General features: G+C 40.0%; 2 protein-coding genes across 2 annotated transcripts in view; one reads left to right on the forward strand and one right to left on the reverse strand.

The window, feature by feature from the left end:
- ADSS2 (adenylosuccinate synthase 2) overlaps nucleotides 1-356 on the reverse strand; it is a 40,273-nt gene extending 39,917 nt beyond the window's left edge. The window contains exon 1 of the mRNA XM_012443739.2: nucleotides 82-356. Within this exon, the coding sequence (XP_012299162.2) occupies nucleotides 82-264 (183 nt within the window). The 5' untranslated portion in view covers nucleotides 265-356. The remainder of the gene's footprint in view (nucleotides 1-81) is intronic.
- A 422-nt stretch (nucleotides 357-778) lies between these two features.
- The window catches only part of CATSPERE (catsper channel auxiliary subunit epsilon), a 180,123-nt gene continuing 156,910 nt past the window's right edge, over nucleotides 779-23,991 (forward strand). The window contains exons 1-2 of the mRNA XM_064383670.1: nucleotides 779-924; nucleotides 13,483-13,531. Of these exons, the coding sequence (XP_064239740.1) occupies nucleotides 878-924; nucleotides 13,483-13,531 (96 nt within the window). The 5' untranslated portion in view covers nucleotides 779-877. The remainder of the gene's footprint in view (nucleotides 925-13,482; nucleotides 13,532-23,991) is intronic.

Here is a 23,991-nt window from a genome sequence, read left to right on the forward strand (position 1 = left end):
CTGGGTCCGAGTCCCTGGGCACCGGCAGCCAGGCAGCCCGAGCTCCCGGGCCCGGCTTCCCGCGAGAGCCCGTCGCCTCACCTGGCAGCGGCACACGATGTCGGCGTCCTGCGCCAGCAGATCCACCACCTTCCCTTTGCCTTCGTCGCCCCACTGCGCACCGAGCACCACCGTCACCCGGTTTCCTCCGGGCCGCGCCCTGGGGCGGCCGCAATCGCCGTTGGGCAGGGAGGATGCCGCCGGGTAGGTCTCGGCCAACGCCATGGCTCCAGTGACGCGAGGAGAGCCCGGAGGAGACGCGGCCGGCGACGAGCGAGCGAACTCAACTGCTCAACGACCGCCAGCCACATGCGGAGGAAGAAGGAGCCAGAGGCCGGCCCCGCCCCCGCCCCCGCCCCGCCGGGCCGCCACCCTCCAGCCAGTCCCCGCCCCGCTCTCCGCCACAGCCCGCTCAAGGGGGGACCAAGACTGCCCCGCGCAGGCCGGCCTCGGCAGCACTGCCCGCTGGAAGAGGCCCTGGTGGCGGCAACGGCCGCCGCCCGGGACGAGGCCTCGCCCCTTCCGCGACCTGGCCCGCCACTCCAGTGCGAACCGCGCGAGCGGAAAAGGTCAGGGGCGGGGCTTCGAGAGAGCTTCTCCTTCAGCACCCCGCCTACCGCTCTACCTCTCGCTTTCAAACTGGAGAGGCGCGGAGGGCGTGTGCAGCGTCGGACTGCAACTCCCAGCATGCAACGCTCTGGGCTGCGGCGGCATATTCTGGGGTTACTGTGTCTGCCATCTGTAGGTTTGTCTGAAAGGGTTTTGTATTTTTTTGTTTTTTTAAGATTTGTCTTTATTAAGGATTGAGCGTGTTCAAAATGGAGTGAGCGTGTTCAAAATGCAAAGTGTGGAATTTCGCAGTACAAACAGCGTAAAATCGAACATGTAAGTGTAGAATTGGAAATTAAAGGTCTGGAAGTAACAGAGATGGGGATAGGGACCAAAAAAGACAAAATTCAAAAGTAAGGCGATAAAGTAAAGGACATGAGACCTGAAATCGATAGCAAGTAAAGTCCTAATCCTTCTCATTTTACACAATAGTAACAAAGGCTCAGAGAGGAGTGGATTACCTATATCATACAGTACGTATATGCAGATACTGTCATGCACTCGTTTTTGGTTTTTGTTTTTTGTTTTTAAGACACAGTCTCATTCTATTGCTCAGGCTGGAGTGCAGTGGTGCAGTCTCCGCTCACTGCAACCTCTGCCTCCTGGGTTCAAGTGATTCTCCTGTGCCACCACGCCCAGCTAATTTTTGTATTTTTAGTAGAGATGGGGTTTCACCATGTTGGCCAGGCTGATCTCAGGTGATCCACCTGCCTCAGCCTCCCAAAGTGTTGGGATTACAGACGTGAGCCTCCTCGAGGCTGGTTGCGTTTTTTTAAATATCCACTACCATACAAGGTAGGTGATTCGTCATTATCCTTATCTTACAGGATTTAAAAGCTAGCTAACTTGCCCTAGTGAGGCTTGAATTGGTACCTTGATAATCTGAGTCCAGAGCCCATGTTCTTCCTGTAGATTCCACTCTCTCTTAGTTACAATTTGTAACTCGATTCTGGTGTATACTTACTGTTTATCTAATGCCCTTTGGACTCCAGCACAAATTAACTATAATGTTTAATTCTGATAAAAGGGGCTTCGAAAAAAAGTGGAAATAGAATCACACTAATTTATTGTCTCCCAAATCACCTGTACATACTGTGTGTTCACTAATGGTCCCTAAAACACACTTTAGTATTTTATTTCTAGGCAATGAGTTAAGTCAGTAAACATTGAGAATCTGCTATTAACTAAGTGTCCTGGGCACTGATAACATAGGAGGAATAAAGATACAATTGCAGCCCTCAAGTATTCAAATTATTTGGTCTACTGATTAGTAAACAAATTAATTATAATACTATGTGATAATTGGTGTCTATCTTGGCTTTATTACAAGATCACAAACTTTTTGGAAACAAGAATGCCATCTATTTCTTTCTACTCAAATCCCCAAGGTGGTGCTGGTCAGATAGATGATATGAATAAGCACACGTTACTAGTAATTTCTGTTCAGTTTTTAAAAATCATTTATGGGAGACTGATTTGAGTAATAACAGAACTCTGTTTTCCTGCAGAGCCAGCTCTGCGTGAATTACTGTTTTTCTATTGCAATTCCCCTGTCTTGATGAATTGGCTCTGTCTAGGCAGCAGGCAAGGTGAATCCCTTGGGCAGTTACAAATTTGAGGGCTCATTGGGGATTGCCCTTGTGGCTACCTGATGGTGGTTCAGTGGCCCCCTTCCAGCGATGGAGCCAGAAGCCAGTCCAAGCAGCCACCCAGTTCTCTTGGACTCCGGGCTGACTCTGGTACTCTACTGGCAGAGCGCTGCCAACCCAATATGCATGGATTTAATTGCAATGGAGAAATAGTCTTCAGGAGACTATGTCTCTTAACTGTCTCTTAAGAAATAGTCTCTTAACTGTAACCCTATCACAAGGTGTCTGTCTGTAGCCCCATTGAGAGGTGTCTGGATTGGTGAGTATCCTAGGCACTGCCAACGCCTCCTTTCTGCCGACTGATTCTGTAGCCCTCTGGTGGGGTATCTGTAGCCCCATTGCAGGGTGTCTGTTCGGCTCCTGGGGATCTTGCTTGGCTCTTTCTAACTAGTAGGAAGAGTCCTGGTTTGGGAGACTTCTCAATCAGGAAGATTTCAAGGTTTCTCATAAGGAGAATAGGAGTATAGTTTGGAAGGGATACTCCTGGAGTTCTTGGTTAGGGATCTGATTTGGAAGGCCTTCTGTCCTCTCGTCTTTGTGTGTGTTTGTATATGTGGAAGGGATCTCAGAAGGGGTTGTGGATGGAAGTCCAGCAGGCCTAACTCAGAGAACCCCCCTTACTTGTCTAGTCACATTCGATGAGGCCTAGAGAAGGCTCAACAGGCCTGTCTCTTGGGGTGACTATCTGCTCTTTGCCTTGCCCAGAGACCCCATTATGAATTACCATTCAGAGGTCATCCCTCCTCACCTGGAGTGGATCAAAGACAACAGGGACCAACAAGAAAAAGTTTGAGCTTTGCCAGCGTGATACTGGGTACTGAACGCGGTGACTAATGTTTGTTTTATTATGTGTGTTTTTCTGGGATGAAAAATGTTAATTCGGTTTCCCATGCAGCCCATTAGGCAGCATCTTGCAAATTAAGAATCTTGTCTATGGTTCCCTAAAACAGTAAAGGGTAATTTTCTCTTGTAAAGTGGCTTGAACTCTACAGCTATAGCACAAGCAAGCAGGATCATCAAAAGCCACTCCATTCTTTTGGAAGCTGCAGAGAAAGGGAACCCGGAAACCTAGTATGCCGGCAAAAAGGGTAAGAAATTCTTAACAGCCAAGATTCTGGTTTCTCTCTCTCTTTCTCAGTAAATAGTAAACTATTTGTCTCCTCTGCAAGGGTTTGATTAATAGCAAAAAGGATTTGTGAGACTAGTCTTAGGCTGTAGCAGATCTGGTGTAGTTTGTGCTAAGAGTTTGTCTTTCTGTGTTCTGCAATGGAGAGATGGGTATCACAGGCTGTACCGTGGGTTTAGACCCCTGTAAACCTGCTTCTCAAGCCAGCTCGGCTGGTCATTTACAAACTTTGCTACGGGTCCCTGAAGCCAATACTGTACGAAATTTTTATGTCTTGTTTTGTGTCCTAAAGAGCTTAACTGTGTGACTATGTGGGGATACTTTCTCTCGGTTTCCACCAACTAGAAGACAGGAATTTGGGGATTCATGTCATAGTTAGTGCTAAAATTGGCTTCTGTAGGCTCCTTCTGGGAAGAACAATAGAAACTCTCAATACTGTAACTCAGTAGCTAAGGCTTTGCCTTTTGACAGTGGGGGTCTGGGTTCTATTCTTGGCTTCTGGAATGATTCCCTTCTGGTTTTTTATTTATATAACTTTGCCATGTATTGATGTTCCTACCCCCAAGCCCCATGGATAGCTTCTGATTTCCTGTCTTGAATTTTCCTTTCTCTAAACTACCCTGCGAGGAGATTCTTTTTTTTTTTGAGATGGAGTTTCGCTCTTGATGCCCCGTCTGGAATGCAATGGTGTGATCTTGGCTCACCACAACCTCCACCTCCTGGATTCAAGTGATTCTCCTGCCTCAGCCTCCCGAGTAGCTGGGATTACAGACATATGCCACCATGCCCAGCTAATTATATATTTTTAGTAGAGATGGGGTTTCTCCATGTTGGTCAGGCTGGTCTTGAACTCCTGACCTCAGGTGATCCACCTGACTTGGCCTCCCAAAGTGCTGGGATTACAGAAGTGAGCCACCACACCAGGCCCAGGGGAGATTCTAAATCTTTAAAAAAAAAAAAGAAAGAAAAGAAAAAGAAACTGCTTACCATCTCTTTAAGACACCTGTGTGTCTGTGGCTAAGTTATAACCTTACTTAAAACTTACTAATTTCATGTGGGAAGTTACCTGTGATAGAATTCAAAAACCAAAAATATTGGCCGCTTGGTGTGGTAAAGTTGGGTAATAAAAAAAAAGTTTTAGGAATTTTTTAAAGAGCACTATGGTTAAAAGTCAGCTTAATTAAAAGTGGATGAACAAGCTATAGGTATATTTAAAAGGCCTTTATGGTTCTCTTCTCTTGGATCTTGTTTTTCTGGAAAAAGGTCTTTTTTCCTTCTCAGTCAACTGAATATTTTTCTCCACAGACAAAAAGTCTTTCCAATCTTAATGCACACACAAGAGGCCCTGAGATGACATCTGGCAGCCTGGGACTCCTTGGGATAAACAGGAGGCACCCCAGACCCTGTTTTGGAAAAAGCTCTGTTTTCCTCATGAAACTGCAGGAATTAAAAGCAGATAGCTCCCTCTCAAAATCAAAAACTCTGTTCTGTTTTGCATTACGTTATCTGACAGTTTTGAGTTTTAGGGGTATCAGAAATTACTTCTCATTATGAGAGAGTTTGGTGTGTAATAACTAGATAGGAAATATACTTTAGGGAATGGCTAATAGTTATGGAGGCAGACTTGACTCTTTGCGCACTTGGATCAGAGAAGCATGCTTTGGCCACCTGGAAGATATGGAAACATCCCCACCCCCCACTGAGAGAGGAGACTGCCATTGGGGATGGTCTAATTACAAATGAACTGATTGGCTTTGGGTTGCCTTGCAATGAAAGGCACAGTCAGTAGAAGCACTGCACTGTCTTCTCTCGAAGTATTTCCCTCCTTTTGGAATCCAGGATGCAGTATAAAATGGCACCCTTAATTTTGGGAATCTGTCTTTGCCTTCAGCTGCTTATTTGCTGTTTATTTGGCCCTAGAAATACATGCTTTCCTAGCCCTGTTCCTCCAACCGCTCCACCCTGAAGCCAGTCATCCAATTAAGAAACTGGCAAATGAAAAATATTATAAGTGTTGAATCTTCTGTCTGAATATATATGTGTTTTGTGTGTGTGTGTGTGTGTGTGTTTATATACAACAGAGCTCTGATTAATTGGCTTTAAAAAAATGAGCACTTGCATCACATATTTTGTCAGAAAAACAAACTTTAATGCCTTTTTATTCACATGACTTTAGTAATCTTTTGGAAATAAAAGACAGTTTTAAAGATTATTGGTAAAATAAAATATCTTGAAAATGTAGACATTTGCTCTAAATTAAGGTCGGATATCAGATTTGCTAAATGCTTTAAAGTCAAACTGTTTCCTTAACTTTTGAACATCGTTGGATGTACTTACTTTGGAGCATTATAGATAAGGCCTGGGGACATATGGAGAGCCATGCCCACTAGCTATGCTGAAAAGAGTCAGGCTTTATCTTCACTTCTGTCTAATGACCTAGGCTCCACCCCTAGCATATAATTAAACTCACTCACTTAGCAGGTTTTTCACTAAAAATGAAAGTTGCTAAGAGTTAACATTGTAACCTGAAATTGAGATTGCTGGAGAAACAGTTTTACATACAAGGTGTGTAGGAAATGTGTTTCTGGTAAAAGATTATAAGAAGGCATAAGCATATGGCTTTTGTTAAAGGAAATATAATTTTGTCTAGTTCAGAGGGTTTTAAAGATGTCTTAACCTAAAAGTGTAAGGTAACAAAACTTAAAGCAAAGAGAAAAGCGTTTGTAAATGGTTGATCTTGTAAAAAATTCTGTGGGTATGAACAAGTTGGCTAAGATCTAAAAGAAATTATTTAGCTTTTTTCTGTAGATTAAAACATTAAAATCATACTTAATGTGGGGCCAGAATCTGGGCCCGTGTGTCCGAATAACAGGGTTACCTTAGAAAACCGATCTGCTCCTTGATGGAAAATTGCAAAGGGTTCTAAAAAGTTTATGAAAATCTTACCTTATAGTCAAACTAATTAAAACTGGATAGAGATATAAAATTTTATTTAAAAAACTAGCTTTAACATTAAAGATGCACTAGTGCAAACATGAAATTGGTTTTCTCTTTTGGTAACAATTTTTATGTAACATTAAAAGATAATGAAAGGGTTTTGTTTTAATGCCAGGCAAAAAAAAAGGAGGAGAAAGAGAAGAGACGGATTAAGTTGGCTTCATGCTATCTTCATTGGGTCTTGTTCGGAAAGCTAAGTCTCCTCTATCATAGTAAAAGTTTTTCTTTTTTAAAAAATTTTTTTGGAGTTATCATTTTGGCCAAATGAATGACTTAGGTTGACCTGAGATTCTATTTTGTGATATTCAGTGTTTTAAACCTTTGATATTTGACAAACTTCCGAAAATCAAATTATAAATGATGTCTCTTTCTAACCTAATATTTTAGATATTGGGTCCTCTAAAGTCCAAAAATGATATATGGCTTGTTTGGTACAAAAATCAAACAGGAAGCATTGTCAAATATAAAATCATGTTTGGCTTTCTTTGGTCTATATTTGTGCAAATGTGTTATGGGTATATGTTCCAAAAGTATGTAAAACTGCTATAATTCTAATATAACTTAGGATATGTTATCAGTAATAATTATAATTATTATGCTTAATTACTGTGCGCCACAGAGGTAAATTTCTTTGTCAATAGTTCCTTTAATTGTGGCTTCCCTAAAATGTTTTTGTCATCCACAGACAATTATTTTCTCACTTTGGTCCTCTTTAAAAGATGATTTTATAATCAGCTATAAAATTTAGCAGGTGCTCTTAAAGGCAAGTTTCTGATTAATAACTCTGGGAAATTGTGACATTAGAAAAAACTTTCAAATAGAAAAGTGAATGGTGTTTGGTTTTCTCTGGACTGTATTTGTATAAATATGTTGTTGGTATGTGTTCCAAAATTACGGGAAATTTCTATAATGTTGATATAATTTAGTATACATTACTAATAATTATAATGGTTATGTAAAATTGTTTTATGCCACAGAAGTAACCATTTCCTAGTCAGTTGTAGCTTTAATAGTGGCTATAGACTTTTGTCATCCACAGACATTTTGTCTTGCTTTGGTCCTCTTCAAAAGGCAGTTTACATGTCTTTTGAAAACTTATATAGGACAATTATATAGGACTTTTATATGTCTTTTGAAAAGTTATATAGGATAGTTATATAGGACTCTGAGTGCAGGTCTCAAATAACTTTAAAAAGAACGTGCTATTGAAATGGAGGGAAAAAACCAAACTTCTAGGACTCTCATGGAGAGTTTATTTAAACCTTTTGTTTTCAGAGTCAAGAGAACTTATTTCTTTAGAGCTATTTGCAACTTCTAACAAGTGAGTAAAATATACTCCTGTGATCAAAATTTAGAGCATATTTGTTTCTCTCTACCTGATTTCTCCAGACTTTGGAAGCTATTTGTGAATATTCTCAATTTAAGGCAGCGTAGTTGATTGCATAAGTGCAATAAGAATCTGTTTTCTTTTGTAACTGGACACAATTGGAGAAACTAGTTATTTTACCAAGGCTTTGATTGAAATGGCATGCTTCCTTTAAAGTGTCAAAGTTGACTTATAAAGCCAGTTAAAGCCCGTTGGGGAATCTGGCCTCATACCTTGTCCACACAGAGTCCCTGTACAAAGTTCCTGATCTGTGGTAAATAAAAAATGTCACTTTGTAACAAGCCCAGGAACCTCAAGTTATCTTGGGACCTCAAAAGGAAAGAAATTTTCAAATACCAACTCATAGGTATTTGAGGGTACAAACCCATGGCTGGGCTTGGATTTTAAAAAGTCTTATCTGAGATTCTTCATGGAACAGAGTTCTATCAAAGCCAATTTAAAAAGCCTAAGTGAAAAATAATTATTCTTGCTTCACTTTATGCGAATAATCAGGCCAAGTACAGGAAGACTAAAGTTTATTTTGTAAACAAATCAGTTCTATCATGATTTGTTTTTATAAGAATGGAGACTGGAGAGAGAAAAATTACCCTTCAAAAGAAAAACTATAGTACATTGTTGTTAGCTGTTCTTGAGGTTTTTTTCTGCAGTTTAGACTAAATACTAAATTATTTGTGGATTAGAAGTCCCCAAACTAATGCTGTCAAATCTTTGCTTTTAAAATTGGGAATTGTACTCCTCATCTTAGAACTCATTATTTACCTATAGCAGACTGTTCACTTAAACACTGTAGTAAAACCATAGATGAGAGTACTAATGTTTTTGCCATGCAAGCCTTGGAAACTCAACCAGGTCTGCATGAGTCCACTCAGACAATTGCAAAGTGGTTCCACCCTTCTGACCTTGGGGTTCACTCCCATTCCCATTATGTCCACTGTCAGTAGGAAGAATCCAGAGCCATCAATGGCCTTTTCCCATCTTCATAGCCTACACCTTAAGATTAAGATGTTATAAAACCCAAAGGGAGGGATTGAACTGCCTTTGCAAAATTATGACTGAGACAGTGAAAGCGATCTAACTTAACAATCTCCATCTTGCTTCTAACCTCAATGCTGTCCTTGTTCATTCCTGGGCATAGGCTGAACCAACTTTGGGAGAAAATTAGTTTATAGTTTAAATAAATATGGTAACAGGCCTTTCCCAAAGCAGGCTTCCTTCTTGCCTAGGGACTAGATTGCCTTTGTAGGACTAACATCAGCTACAAGATTAGAAATTGTGAGTTAGGAGTCATGCAGCTGGAGGTTACAAGATTCTGAGCCTCTCTAAACTGCTCCTAAGATCAGTGCTTGAGAGATTTTGCAGACCCTGCACTCAATGGGTCAGCTGGCACCACCCAGATCAATAAACTGGCTCGGATCTTGTGGCCCCCACCCAGGAAGTGACTTAGACAGCTTCTACTCCCTATGATTTCATCCCTGAGCAATCAGCACTCCTGGCTGACTGGCTTCCCCTAACCCAGCAAATTATCCTTAAAAACTCTGCTCCCTGATTGCTCGGTGCTTGGGAGACTGATTTGAGTAATAATAAAACTCTGGTCTCCTGCAATGAATAAATTTTTAAAAAATCATTTATGGTGTGCCTGGCCAGATTTTGTGGCTCATTCCTGTAATCCCAGCACTTTGGGAGGCTGAGGCGGGTGGATCACTTGAGGCCAGGAGTTCAGGACAAGCCTGGACAACATGGTGAAACACCGTCTCTACTAAAAATACAAAAACTAGTTGGGTCTGGTGGCACACGCCTGTAATCTCAGCCACTCAGGAGGCCGAGGCAGGAGAATCGCTTGAACGCGGGAGGCGGAGGTGGCAGTGAGCTGAGATCTCGCCACTGCACTCCAGCCTGGGCAAGAGTGAAACTCTGTCTCAAAAGCAAACAAAAACAACAACAAAAAATCACTATGGCATGTCTGCTCCCTGGAAAGCACTGCCAGATATGTATTTGCTATTGTAGCGTCTATACACAATCACATGAAGATTTGGGCTAAAAGACTACCTTAAAAGTTTCATCTTCATTCAGGCGACTTGGATTTTTCTTTTTTTTTCTTTCTCTCTTTTTTGTTTTTCAATTAGCAACTCGGATTTTTCTAAGTGTTTTTGCAATCTCGCTGCTGGAAAGCTTGGTTCTGCCTTTCCTAAAATCTGGTGTACAGGTTCGCACTCCAGCTGCTTTCAGACCTCTAGGGAGCCCAGGTAGAGGCGCGCGCGCGCATGCGCACACTTCTCCCTCGCTGGTGCTCAGGCCCGGCCCGCCCTGTCTAGCGGCGCCAGGACCCAAGAGCTTCCAGCAACCCGCCCGGCCCACGCCCGCAGGGAGTGCGCGAGGCCTGGACGGAAGTGGCCCAGGCGGTTGGCGGATTCCGAGCAGGCGCCATGTCAGCCCGGGAAGTGGCAGTGCTGCTGTCGTGGCTGAGCTGCTGTGGCTTGGCCGTTTGGAGGTAGACGCCAGCCGCGGGCGAGCGACTGGGCAGGCAGTACCTCCAGCGGGGCAGGGAGGGGCCCTATTCCCGCTCCCCACCCGATGCGCCCCGGGACCGCGCGCCCTGGCCGACCACCGCCTCCTCTCCCGGCCCCCGGAACACCAGCACCAGTGTCCCGCCGCTCCCACCCGAGAGTTTTTCATGAGCGAGAGGAGACGCTGTTAGCGCTTTGCTACGCAGATCAAGTTCCTGCAGTAAGGTCGCAGTACCTTCATGCTGCTGTCCTCAGAACGTCTGAGCCCCTATGAGATCTTTTATTTTTTTCTTTTTATTGAGACGGAGTCTTGACTCCAGGCTGGAGTGCAATGGCACGATCTTGGCTCACTGCAGCCTCCGTCTCCCAGGTTCAAGCGATTCCCCTGCCTCAGCCTCTTGAGTAGCTGGGACTACAAGCTTTTAGTAGAGACAGGGTTTCACCATGACCAGGATGGTCTCCATCTTCTGACCTCGTGATTCGCCCGCCTCGGCCTCCCAAAGAGTTGGGATTACAGGCGTGAGCCACAGCGCCCGGCCACTTTTTTGTTTTTTAGGGCAGAGTCGTCTATTTATTTTAAAGATGGCCTCTTGCTCCTGCAATGCAGTGGCGCCATCATAGCTCCCTATAGCCTGGAACTCCTGGGCTCATGCACTTCTCCCACCTGGGCCTCCTGAATATCTGGGACCACAGGCACGCGCCACCACGATTGGCTAAGTTAAAAAAAAAAAATTGGTAGAGACAGGGTCTCACAATATTGGCCAGGCTGGTCTCATTAAGTGATCCTCCTTCCTGGGCCTCCCAAAGTGCTGTAGTTACTGGCCCTGAGCTGTGAGCCATGAGCCATGGCACCCTGGCCCCTATGAATTCTTACATTCCTTTCCCCTCGTGCACCCTTCTTTTGCCAGAGGAGAGAGGATCACTGTGTTCCAAGAGTGAGATGACAGTGCCCTTTTCACGAAAAGATAGCACATGTCGATCTGCACACCCCACATACCTATGAGCCTCTTAGATCCGTTTCCGACAATAATACATTAAATATTAGACGTAATTAATAAAGCAAGGATGAAAAGGCATTATCATTGTTATCTGCGAATAAGTTAATAATTTTTTTTTTTTTTTTTTGAGTCGGAGTTTTGCTCTTATTACCCAGGCTGGAGTGCAATGGCGCGATCTCGGCTCACTGCAACCTCCGCCTCCTGGGTTCAAGCAATTCTCCTGCCTCAGCCTCCCGAGTAGCTGGGACTACAGGCGCGCGCCACCACGCCCAGCTAATTTTTCGTATTTTTAGTAGAGACGGGGTTTCACCATGTTGACCAGGATGGTCTCGATGTCTTGACCTCGTGATCCACCCGCCTCGGCCTCCCAAAGTGCTGGGATTATAGGCGTGAGCCACCGCGCCCGGCCTTAAGTTAATAAATTAAACATGACTCTTTAAGCTACTGTTCTCTCTCTACCCTGTCCTCAGCCCCAGTAGTAGTGGGAAGCTGTTGAGGGGGCCGGTGAGGAGAAAAGACCAGCCGGGAACGGTCATTTTATCATTTAGCTAACAAATCTTATTAAATTACATAATTTAACTTTGTAAATTAAAGTACCAAATTTGCCACTTGTATTTTTCTCTCTGTAATGAAAGGGATCTTAGATTCATGAGAAGTGTGAGGTAGTTCACACTCAAAAAAAGCCTTTGATTACAATATATTTAATTTATAGGTGTATATAAAATACATGAACATGTTTTTTATTCGATCTATATACAGAAAATGTGTTTCATTATAAAGGTGACTGATTTCTGTTAAAAATTAGAATTCAGAGTGCTATTAAGGCTTGTATAATTCTGATAAGGGAATTGCATAATGACATCCTAGCAACTCTTCCTCTACGTGCAGAACAAAGGCCTCTAATTTAAAATTTTAGGGATAGAGCAATTTCAATTACGATTAGATATGCAGTGTAGACATGGAATAGATTCTTGAAGCAAATGGAAGGTGAAGGAATTGTAAGATGATCATTTATGATAGTCACCAGCTACATGTGCCTTTTGAGCACTTGAAATATAGCCCAAATTGAGATGTGTTTAAGTGTAACGTACACACCAGATTTCAAAGACTTAGTATGAAAAAAAAGTAAAATATCTCACTAATAATTATTTTATACTAATTACATGTTGAATAAAATATTAAAATTAATTTCACCCATTTCTTCTTGTGCTTTTAAAGTAGCTACTTGAACATTTTTAATTAATAGGAGGTGAGTTGTATTATATTGGACAGTACTGCATTAGATGAATCTTATAGACAGAAGTTAAGGGCCGGGTGCGGTGGCTCACGCCTGTAATCCCAGCACTTTGGGAGGCTGAGGCGGGTAGATCATGAGGTCAAGAGATGGAGACTATCCTGGTCAACATGGTGAAACCCCGTCTTTACTAAAAATACAAAAAAAAATATTAGCTGGGCATGGTGGCGCATGCCTGTAATCCCAGCTACTCAGGAGGCTGAGGCAGGAGAATTGCTTGAACCCAGGAGGCGGAGGTTGCGGTGAGCCAAGATCATGCCATTGCACTCCGGCCTGGGTAACAAGAGTGAAACTCTGTCTCAAAAAAAAATAAAATAAAATAAATAAGTTAAGAACCCTTCATTGCAGCAACATGGCAAAACTCTGTCTCTACCAAAAAACACAGAAATTAGCTGGGTGTGGTGGCATGTGCCTATAGTCCCAGCTATTCAGGAGGCTGAGGCCAGAGGATCACTTGAGCCTGAGAGGTCAAGGCTGCAGTGAGCCAAGATCACTGCACTGTACTCCACCCTGGGTGACAGAGAAAGACCCTGTCTCAAAAAAAAAAAAAAAATACTGTATTTTTGAAATTCCAATCTTAATTATTCTTGTTTTAACTCTTCTTCAAGGGTTTTTGTCCTACAGAAAAAAAAAAAAAGGAAGAGAATGTTAACTTCTCATCTTAGTGTCTTCAGATACTGAGGAAACCCTAACACATCTAGAAATGTGGTTAGAGGTCACTGACAGGCCCAGTTTTAGCCCTGAGTTGCTGTCTAGGAAGGGAATTAGGCAGAAAGGTGAAGCTCCTGGCAGCCCAGGTATGCCCTGACCACATGTAGAATCCTCATATTTGAAGAATAAATTAGTTTTAATATTCATACTTGGCTTCTTCCTCCACAGGTATCACAGTAACAGTCGCGACTATCAAATTTTTAGTACCAGAAGTATTGTAAGTGTTGAATTTTTAATATACTATTATTAAGTATTAAATTTTTTGAACTTCGGAGCAGAGAGCAGAGTTAATCATATTGAGTTTTAGTCATTGTCACTGTTCCATTTCATTTCTTTCATTTCATGTATTACCCTAATTCATCCCATGTATTACCATGTAGTTCCCCTCCTTGATCCATGTCCTTAAATTTGCATGTAGCAAAAATAGTGTTGTTTTGAGTGCTTCTGTGATTTACTATTTGCAATGTGGTGTTATTATATAGATAGGAAAACTATTCAGTATATTGCCTAAACTATTGAGAATGGGAGTGCTATTAATAATTATACAATAGGTATAAATTTACAACAGGTGTGAATTGGAACTGTCTAGACAAACCAGGATGTATAGACCTCATTCTCTGTACTACTTTTGTTATTCAACACTTTCTACTTCATTTCTTCTCATTGCTGCTTAATTACTAGTGTAAATCAATTATATTTTATTTATATATACCCCATTGCTGGACATATAACTTCTTACCATCATAGACAATACTGCAATGAGTGTCTTCTACAAGTCCTTTTATGTATCTCTGCAATCATTTTTCTGCTATATGTCGCCGAATAGAGTTGTCTGGCCAAGGGAAATACAGACACCTAATTTAACGAAGTTCCTGAAGATTGTTTCCAGAATGGCAGTTACAATATATATTCTCACTCAATGTACATCTTCACCAAAATTTGGTATTATTAAATTTCCTATTTTTACCAATTTCATTATTATCCAGTAATAGTTATTGCTGTTGTTGTTTTCAGTTCTCTGATGACTAATGATTTTGAGCATCTCTTCACATATTATGCAGGCTTCTCCTTCTATTACCTGTTCATATCCTTTGCCCATTTTTCATTTAATTTTCTGCCTTTTTCTTATTGACTAACACAGTGCTACCTACATTGCATTCTAAAAATTAATCAAACGTTTGTTTCAAACATTCAGTTATCTCTTTCTAGTTTCTATTAACTTTGTTTATGGATACTTAACTGAAAAAGAAAGCTGATTTTTGATGAGCCAAATCTTTACTCTCTCCTCCTTTGCCTTATAATTTAAACTTTTGGGGGCTCTTATTTAATAAAAATCTTTGCTTACCCTGAATTGAATTTTTTTTATAATTTTATTTTATATTTCTTATATTTTTACCTTTAAAATATGTCATAAATCTATCTAGAGTCCACCTGGTATATATTGCAGTAGGCCTTCACATTATTTTTTCACATAGTGAACCAGAATCTATTAAACAACTCACTGTTCCCCTGTTACATTTCTAATGGCACCTGTGTTCCATATGTAGATGAGTTGATTTGTGAACTCTCTTATTTGTCTTAGTGCTAATTCTACATTTTCTGAACTGCTACAGCTTTCTAATGAGTCTTCATATCTGGTCCTCTGAATTATCAAGTTTGTTCTTCCACAAGACTACGTTGGCTATTTCTGGCTATTTGTGTTTTTATATAAATTTTAGAATAAGGTGTTAATTTTCACATACAAAAATCGGCTTAGATTTTGATTGGGATTGCATTTGAAGAGAACTGATATTGTTATCATAGTGACTGGCATCATTATGATATTGACTCTTCCAATTCATGAAAAATGATGTAAGCCTCCAGAGTTGATCTCATTATCTTCTTCCTAACTTCAGTAGATTTCTTCTAACGTCTCCCAGTTAAACAGATGCTCCCTTTTGGGCACAGAGAGATATATTTCATTAAATTAACTAAGTATTCATTGGTTCCTAATTTATTGGATATGGTAAAAAATAGTCATTACAAGTAATATTTATAGTGAATTGTGAAATGCCTTTTCACAGTCTACAGAAAAAAATTTTATGAGTTTTCTCCCTAGACTCGTTATAGTGAATCATATTAATATATTCACTACATTATCATCCTTAGATTTTGGAAGAATTCCACATGGTACCAATGTAGTATTTCAGTATGTTCTCAGGGTCTATTGTTAATATTTTAAGATTCTTTTATCAATATTCATACATGAGATTGCTCCACAGCAGTGATTCTCAATGAAGATGCCACTAAAATTTTGAGCAGGAAAAGTTTTCATTGTATGGAACTATCCTTTGCTTTGCAGAACATCTCACTTCCCTGGTTCCCAAACACTAAGTGGCAATGACAGTCCTCAGGGATTGTGTAACCTAAGACATTCTTCCATATTTTCAAATGCCCTCTAAAGAAGGCAGAATCCAGCCAGTACACACTTGTATAGCATGCACCTGGTATTCACTTGGAACTGTCGGTGCCTGTGCTGTACAACTCTATAATCGAAAAGACAGATAATAACAAGTGTCAGTGAGGATGTAGAGAAATGGGAACTCTTACATTGCTGTCAAATGTCAAATGGTGCAGGAAAATGGTCTGGTAGCTCTTCAAACAGTTAAACATAGTTGTTACCAATATGTTTTGCAGATTCCACTTCTAGGTAAACAACCAAGAGAAATAAAAACATAAATGTCTACATAGAACTAGTACATGAATATTCATAGAAGCATTATTCATGATAGCCCCAAGAGCAAACAATGAAAATGTTCATCAACTAATGAAAAGAGAAAGAAAATGTAGTGTATTTATACAATGGAACATTACTTCTCAATAAAAATGAAGTACTTTTATGTGCTACAACATAGATAAGCCTTGAAAACATTGTACTAAGTGCAAGAAACTTTTCACAAAGGACCACATATTATATGATTTCATTCACATGAAATGTCCAGAATAGGCAAATGTATAGAGACAGAAAGTAAATTAGTGCGTGCCTAGGGCTGGGAGATAGGGCTAGGGTGGTAACCTCCGAAGAGTGTGAGAGGTTTTTTGTGGAGTGTTGAATATGTTCTGATACTGATAACAGTAATAGTTGCAGAAGTACATGAAGACACTAAAAAACATTGAAATGTAGACTTTAAATGAGTGAATTAAAGTTGTTTTAAAAAACCATGACTACAGTATTAATTCTCACACCTAAAAATTAAAAATCATTCCTTAATGTCATCAAATATCTAGTCAGTATTCAAATGACCAATTGTCATATGTGTCATTTTGTTTGTTTATGTAAATCAAGATCCAGATAAGATTTATATATTATGATTATATATTTCTTTAGTTCCTTTTGTAAAAGGCAAGTTAATTGAGGTAATTATATATAAAATTTACGCCTTTTAAGCGTATAGTTTGATGAGCTTTGAAAATGCATACAGTTGCATTATCACCATAATAATGAAGATATGAAACATTTACATCACCCCAGAAAGTTTCATCACGCCCTTTGTAGTCATGCTTTGCCCTCCCTCCCCATCTCTAGCTGTTTGCAGCCACTAATCTATTTCCTGATCCTGTAGTTCTACATTTTCTAGATAGTCATATAAATGAAATCATACTGTATAGAGCCTTTTGGGGTCAGTTTTCTCTCACTTGGCTTAGTGCTTTCAGATTCATCCATAATGTTGCATATATAAGAACTTCATTTCTTTTTATTGCTGAGTGGGTATTCCTTTGCATTCATATGCCACAATTTGTTCATTCTCTTATTGATGGCCATTTGGGTTATTTCCAATTTAGAGCTATTTCAAATGAAACTGCTGTGAACATTCATGTACATATGTGGGGACATACATTTTTATTGTGGTTACATACCTAGGAATGGGATTACTGTGTTAGAAGGCAATGACATGTTTACACCAAATAAGAAACTACACGACAGTTTTCTCCTTTTTCTTTTTTCTTTCATTCTCTCTCTTCTCTTCTCTTCTATTCTCTATTTTTTTGCGAGACACACTCTTACTCTGTTGCCTAGGATGGTCTGTGTGGTACGAACATGGCTCACTGCAACCTCGAAATCCTGGACTCAAGTGATTCTTCTGCCTCAGCCTCCTTAGTAGCTGGGACTACAGGCATGCACCACCACTCCCAGCTAATTTTATTTTATTTTTAGTAGAGACAAGGTCTTGCTATGTTGCCCTGGTTGGTCTTGAACTCCTGAGCTCAAGCGATCCTCCCACCCCAGCCTCTGAAGGTGCTGGGATTACAGGCATGAGCCACTGCACCTGGCCCACAACTGTTGTCTGAAGTAGGTGTACCATTTGCAGTCCCACCAGCCGCAGAGGAGAGTTCTCATTGTTCTGCATCTTGAATATGTTTTGGCTTGAATTCTACTTTATCTAATATCGGAGTCACAATTCCTGCTCTTATATTGATTTTTTTTTTTTTTTTTGATGGGGGGGATAGGACATTTTCCTGGTATACCTTTGACCATGACTTTAAAAAAAAATTTTTAAGTGTTAATAGAGGTTTTTTTTTAGAGCAGTTTTAGGTTCATAGAACAATGGGCAAATAGTACAGAGAGATCCCAGAAAACCTCCTCAGTTTCCCTTATTACTAACATCTTACATTAGTGTGCTACGTATGTCACAATTGATAAGCCAATATTGATACATCATTGTTAACTAGAATCCATAATTTACATTAGTTTTCACTCTTTGTGTTGTACATTCTGTGAGCATGGAAAAAGTTTAGTGACATGTTTCTACCATTAAGGTATCACACAGAATAGTTTCACTGCCCTAAAAATTCTCTCTGCTCTGCCCATCAATGCTCCCTCTCCCCGGCCCCTTACAACACTGATCTTTTAACTGTCTCCATAGTTTCACCTTTTCCAGAATGTCAGTTAGTGGGAATCAAACAGTATGGAGCCTTTTCAGACTGGCTTCTTTCACTTAACAGTACACATTTAAGTTTCCTCCATGTCTTTTCATGGCTTGATAGCTCGTTTCATTTTAGCACTGAGTAATATTCTATTGTCTGGATGTACCATGGTTTATCCATTCATGTAGTGAAAGATATCCCAGTTTGAGCAATTATAGATAAAGCTGCTGCAAACATTCATGTGCAGGTTTTTGTTTGGGTAAATACAAAAAAGTGCAATTGCTAGATATATGATAGGAGTGTGTTTAGTTTTGTAAGAAATTGCCAAACTGTCCTCCAGGATGGCTGGACCATTTTACATTGTCACCAGCAATGAGTGACAGTGCTGTTGCTCCACATCCTCACCAGCATGTGCCGTTGTTAGCGTTTTGGATTTCTGCCATTCTAATAGGTGTGTCATGGTATCTTGTTGCTTTAATTTCCAATTCCCTGAGGACGTATGATGTGGAGAGTCTTTTCATATCCTTGCTTATCACCTGTGTATTATCTTTGGTGAGGTCCCTGTTCAGATCTTTTGTCCATTTTTAAAGATGGGTTTTTGTTTTCTTATTGTTGAGTTTTAAGAGTTTTTTGCGTGCATTTTGGATGCCAATCTTTTTATCAAATATGAGCAACTTTGCAAATATCTTCTCCCAGTCTGTTGCTTGTCTTTTCCTTCTGTTAACAGTGACTTTTACAGAGCAGAAGTTTTTAATTTTAATGAAGTCCAGTTTATCAACAGTGTTTTTGTTTGTGCTTTTTATGATGTATTTAAGAAGTTGTGACCAAACCCAAAGTCACCTAGGTTTTCTTTCATTGCTTTTTAGTCTTTCTGGGTCACTCTTTCCTTCTGGTATTTCTCTTGAACACAGCATGTATTGGGTCTTGCTGTGTGAGTTAAGCCCATTCACATTTAACTATATAAGATATCTGTGGTCTCAATTCTCATATTAGTTTATCTTAGGTGTTCTATATTTACTGTTCTTTCTTTGCTGGATTCTTTAAAAAATCACCTTTCTTTATTTAGAAAGGTTTGTATTTTTGTTTTAGTAGTGACCTTTGTGCTTATACCTTTTGAACATCTTTGGTTCCCTCCTCTCTTATTTACTCTTTTACTGCCTGGTTTCTTTTTTTTTTTGCCAGAATCCCACTCTGTCACCCAGACTGGAGTGCAATGGCGCAATCTTGGCTCACTGCAACCTCTGACTCCTGGGTTCAAGCAGTTCTCTTGCCTCAGCCTCCCGAGTAGCTGGGATTACAGTTACAGGTGCCCATCACCACACCCAGCTAGTTTTTTTATATTTTTTTAGTAGAGACGGGATTTCGCCATGTTGGCCAGGTTGGTCTTGAACTCCTTATGTTGTGATCCGTCCACCCCAGCCTCCCAAAGTGCTGGGATTACAAGCGTGAGCCACCTCGCTTGGCTTACTGCCTGATTCCTTATTCAACCAGGCAATGATCTTATTCTATTTCAATTATCTTACACTTATGTTCATTTCAGTTTTTCAATTTCATGTATTATTATTTAATTATAGAATATTATTATAAGAAGATTATTATTCTTTAATTATAGTTACTGTTACTGATCTGTTCTAAACATTTTGGTTTTCTTCTTCAGGATCTCCAGATATATGTATATTGGATTTTCTGTTCCTATCTTTTATATTTGTTGCTTACTCTTAAATCACTTAATCATTTTTTAATCTCTTCTTCTTTTTTTTTAGACTGGGTCTTGGTCTCGCTCTGTCACCAAGGCTACAGTGAAGTGATGCAGTCACAGCTCACTACAGCCTTTAACTCCTGGACTCAGGACTCAAGTGATCCTCCCACCTCAGCCACCGCAGTAGCTGGGACTACAGATGTGTGCCACCACACCCACCTAATTTTTAAATTTTTTGTAGAGAGGGGTCTCCCTATGTTGCCCAGGCTGGTCTTGAACTCCTGGGCTGAAGAAGTCCTCCTGCCTCAGCCTCCCAAAGTGCCAGAATTATAGGCATGAGCCACTGGGCCCTGTCTCTTCCTTTTTTATTTTGAAAAATTTTTCTTCTTTTAACCTGCTATTTCACTCAAGGCCTTATCTATTATATTTATTCACAATGTGTTTTTTCTAATTTAGTTTACTATTGAAATGACTTTTTCTTTTAATTCTAATATTTTTCTGAGTTCTGGCTCATTTTTGAGTTTCAAATTCTGATTTATATTGTTCTTTCGTAACTTCTGTCCTACTTTATTTATTTATTTATTTATTTATTTATTTATTTTTAAGACGGAGTTTCGCTCTTGTCACCCAGGCTGGAGTGCAATGGTGCAATCTCGACTCACCGCAACCTCCGCCTCCTGGGTTCAGGCAATTCTCCTGCCTCAGCCTCCAGAGTAGCTGGGATTACAGGCATGCACCACCATGCCCAGCTAATTTTTTGTATTTTTAGTAGGGACGGGATTTCACCATGTTGACCAGGATGGTCTCGATCTCTTGACCTCATGATCCACCCACCTTGGCCTCCCAAAGTGCTGGGATTACAGGCGTGAGCCACCGCGCCCGGCCCTATCCTACTTGATTTTACCTCATTTTGATAAGTAGGTATATCTGAGTTCTCCAGGGAAATGGACCAAATAGAATTTATACATATTAAATATCTATATATTATATATACATACAAAGATATTTATTTTAAGAAATTGACTCATGTGATTGTAGAGTCTGGCAAGTCTAAAATTTTTAGATCAGGTAGGTGGAAGAGGAGAAGAAAAAAATGTTTTTTAATGAAATTTTTAGGCCAGGCCAGCAGGCTAGAAACTGAGGCAAGAGTTAATACTGCAGTCATGAGACAGAATTTCTTTTTATCCAGGAAACCTCCGTTTTTGTTCTTTAGGATTTCAGCTGATTGATTGAGGCCCCACCCTCATGACAGAGGGTATTTATTCTTCTTCTTTACTTAAAGTTAACTGTAGATTTAAACCACCTCTGCAGAATACCTCACAGCAATACCCAGGTTAGTGTTTGATTAAATAACTGGGTACTAGGTTCTAGCCAAGTTGATACATAAAACTAACCCTCACATTAGGTTATAGTTTCCATTTGTTTCTTGGGAAAGTCTTAACAGTGTTCTTACAGAGATGTTATTCTGCCTCTTATTCTCTTTCTTATGACTGTGTGGGATTTGGCTGCGATCCTTTTTCTGTTGCTCATTTTTCTACGTGAAATTAATGTTCCTGATCTTTAAGGATGGGAGGAGTGGGTCAGAATCACTTTTCTGAGCTCTTGGCTTCAGTGTTCCCACTTCTGCTGTTTTGTAGTGGAGAAAAATAAAGTTAATGCTCTTAAGTTCTGTCTCCCTTCCTCATCTATGTCTTCCCTTTGTCCTTGTTTCCCTTTCCTGCTCGATTGCATTTCTTCTACCTGCATTTCTGTTCACTCTGGGTCTTTGTTCTAGAAGGCGTCTTCGGCTGATTGGTCCTGTGGTTGATAGGTCCTAGCTTGGAGTTTATAGATCCCAGCTTCATCTGTCCTTTCAGATGTTATTGGGACCTTTTGCATAGAACTTTAGAAATTGCCAAGTTCAAAATCCCCCTCAGTTAGAGTTGCTGTCCTCAGATTGGCCTGCCATGGCCTTCACTGAACATCTCTTACTGATTTAGGGGTTCTCATCTTCTCAGCTTTACCTTACTGGCTTTCTTTCACTTCCTTATACTGATCTCATACAAATCTGCTAGTTTTTGTTGGTTTCCTCCAACCCACTTATATTTTGGGATTTGAGAGATGCCTTGTTACTGAGTTTTATTATTGATTGTTGTCCAGTGTTTTTGGGGGACTATCCTAATTGTTCTTTCTGTGTTTATTAGGAAATTTAAATAGATTTAACAAACTACATCCCCATCGCCCCTTCCCAATGCTCTTTCATTTGTTTTCTTTTATAAATTTCTATTTTTTCTCTTTCTTATATCTTTCCTTTTATTTGGGGGGATCTTCTCTGTTGTCCTTTTATTATCATCTTACGCCAAAAATAGAGTTTATTCACTTTCAAATTGTCTTATTTCTTTTGTATACATTTAAGGTGACAAATTTTCTTCTAGAAACTTTTCTTTTTCTTTCTCTCTCTCTCTCTCTTTTTTTTTTTTTTTTTTAAGACGAAGTCTCACTCTGTCCCCCAGGCTGGAGTGCAGTGGCGCAATCTCGGCTCACTGCAACCTCCGCCTCCTGGGTTCAAGCGATTCTCCTACCTCATTCTCCTGAGTAGCTGAGATTACAAGCTCATGCCACCATACCTGGCTAATTTTTGTCTTTTCAGTAGAGACAGAGTTTCACCATGTTGGCCAGGCTGGTCTCAAACTCCTGGTCTCAAGTGATCCGTCTGCCTTGGTCTCCCAAAGTGCTGAGATTACAGGTGTGAGCCACCACCCCTGGCCTAAAAACTTCTTATACTACATACCACGAATTTTTAATAATATGAAATGCTTTTACTGTTTATTCATAAACATTTTATAATTTACATCATGATTTTTGCTTACGAATCATTCAGAAGTACAGGTTTTGTTTTTGCTTTTATTTTTTAAAGACTCCAAATATCTTAGGATTTTTTTCTGGCTAATTTTATGAGAAATTCTAATTTTATTTCACTAATATCAAAGGACATGGTGTATGTGATAGTAATTCTTCAAAATTGGTTAAAACTTTTCTTGGAAGTGTGGTCAGTTTTGGTAATTATTCTATGTGAGCTTGCAAATGATGTATACATTTTATATTGCTTAATTTTAGGGCTGGGTACAATGGCTCATGCCTGTAATCCTGGCACTTTGGGAGGCTGTAGAAGGAGGACTGCTTGAGGCCATGAGTTTGAAACAAGCCTGGTCAACATAGTGAGATCCCATCTCTATTAAAACAAAAAGTAAAAGGGAAAAACTTTTTAGGAATGTATATCATTTTAACATATATATCATAAACTTACTAACTATATTTTTTAAGTCTTTGACTACCTTTCCCTCTCTTCCCCAAGTGTGAGAAAAGTGTGTTAAAAATCTACCACTATATTTATGGCTTTTGAAATTTCTTCTAGTAATTCTATCAAATTTTGCTTAATATATTTCAGAGTTATATTGTATCTTCTCATGAATTTTTCTGTTTTTTCTTCTTATACACTATCCTATAATATAAAATCTATGAAACAGGTGGCATTATATCTCCATTTTCCAAGTTAAAACACCAAAGCAATCTTCATCTATGTATATATAATTTTGTGTCAAGTATTAGAAGGTAAAATTGGGTTCCAACTCTGGCTGAAGAGTAGGATCAGTGCTGAAACTAGGACTGACAGTGTTAGAAAGTGACTTGGTACATTCCAGAGGGGAAAGAAAGAATTTCTAAATGAAACAATAGAGAGGCAGGAAAAAAAGTAGCTTTAGAAATAAGAAAAAGGTGCCCGATGAAAGTTATGTTAATAGTAATATGTAAATAATAGGATGTCAGAATTAAAAGTGACTTGTTTTTAAGTGAGGGATCATTTCTCATTTGCCTTTTTATAATCCCCAGAATCTACCAGAGTGCCAGTCACTGCTTACTGAATAGATTCTTTCTTTCTTTCTTTTTTTTTTTTTGAGATGGAGTTTCGCTCTTGTCGCCCAGGCTGGAGTGCAATGGCATGATTTTGGCTCACTGCAACCTCCACCTCCCGGGTTCAAGCAATTCTCCTGCCTCAGCCTCCCAAGTAGCTAGGATTACAGGCGCCTGCCACCACG

This window comes from Aotus nancymaae, unplaced genomic scaffold (assembly GCF_030222135.1).
Source record: "Aotus nancymaae isolate 86718 unplaced genomic scaffold, 86718_ANA_hifiasm-v0.15.2.pri h1tg000032l_0, whole genome shotgun sequence".
Lineage (NCBI taxonomy): Eukaryota > Metazoa > Chordata > Mammalia > Primates > Aotidae > Aotus > Aotus nancymaae.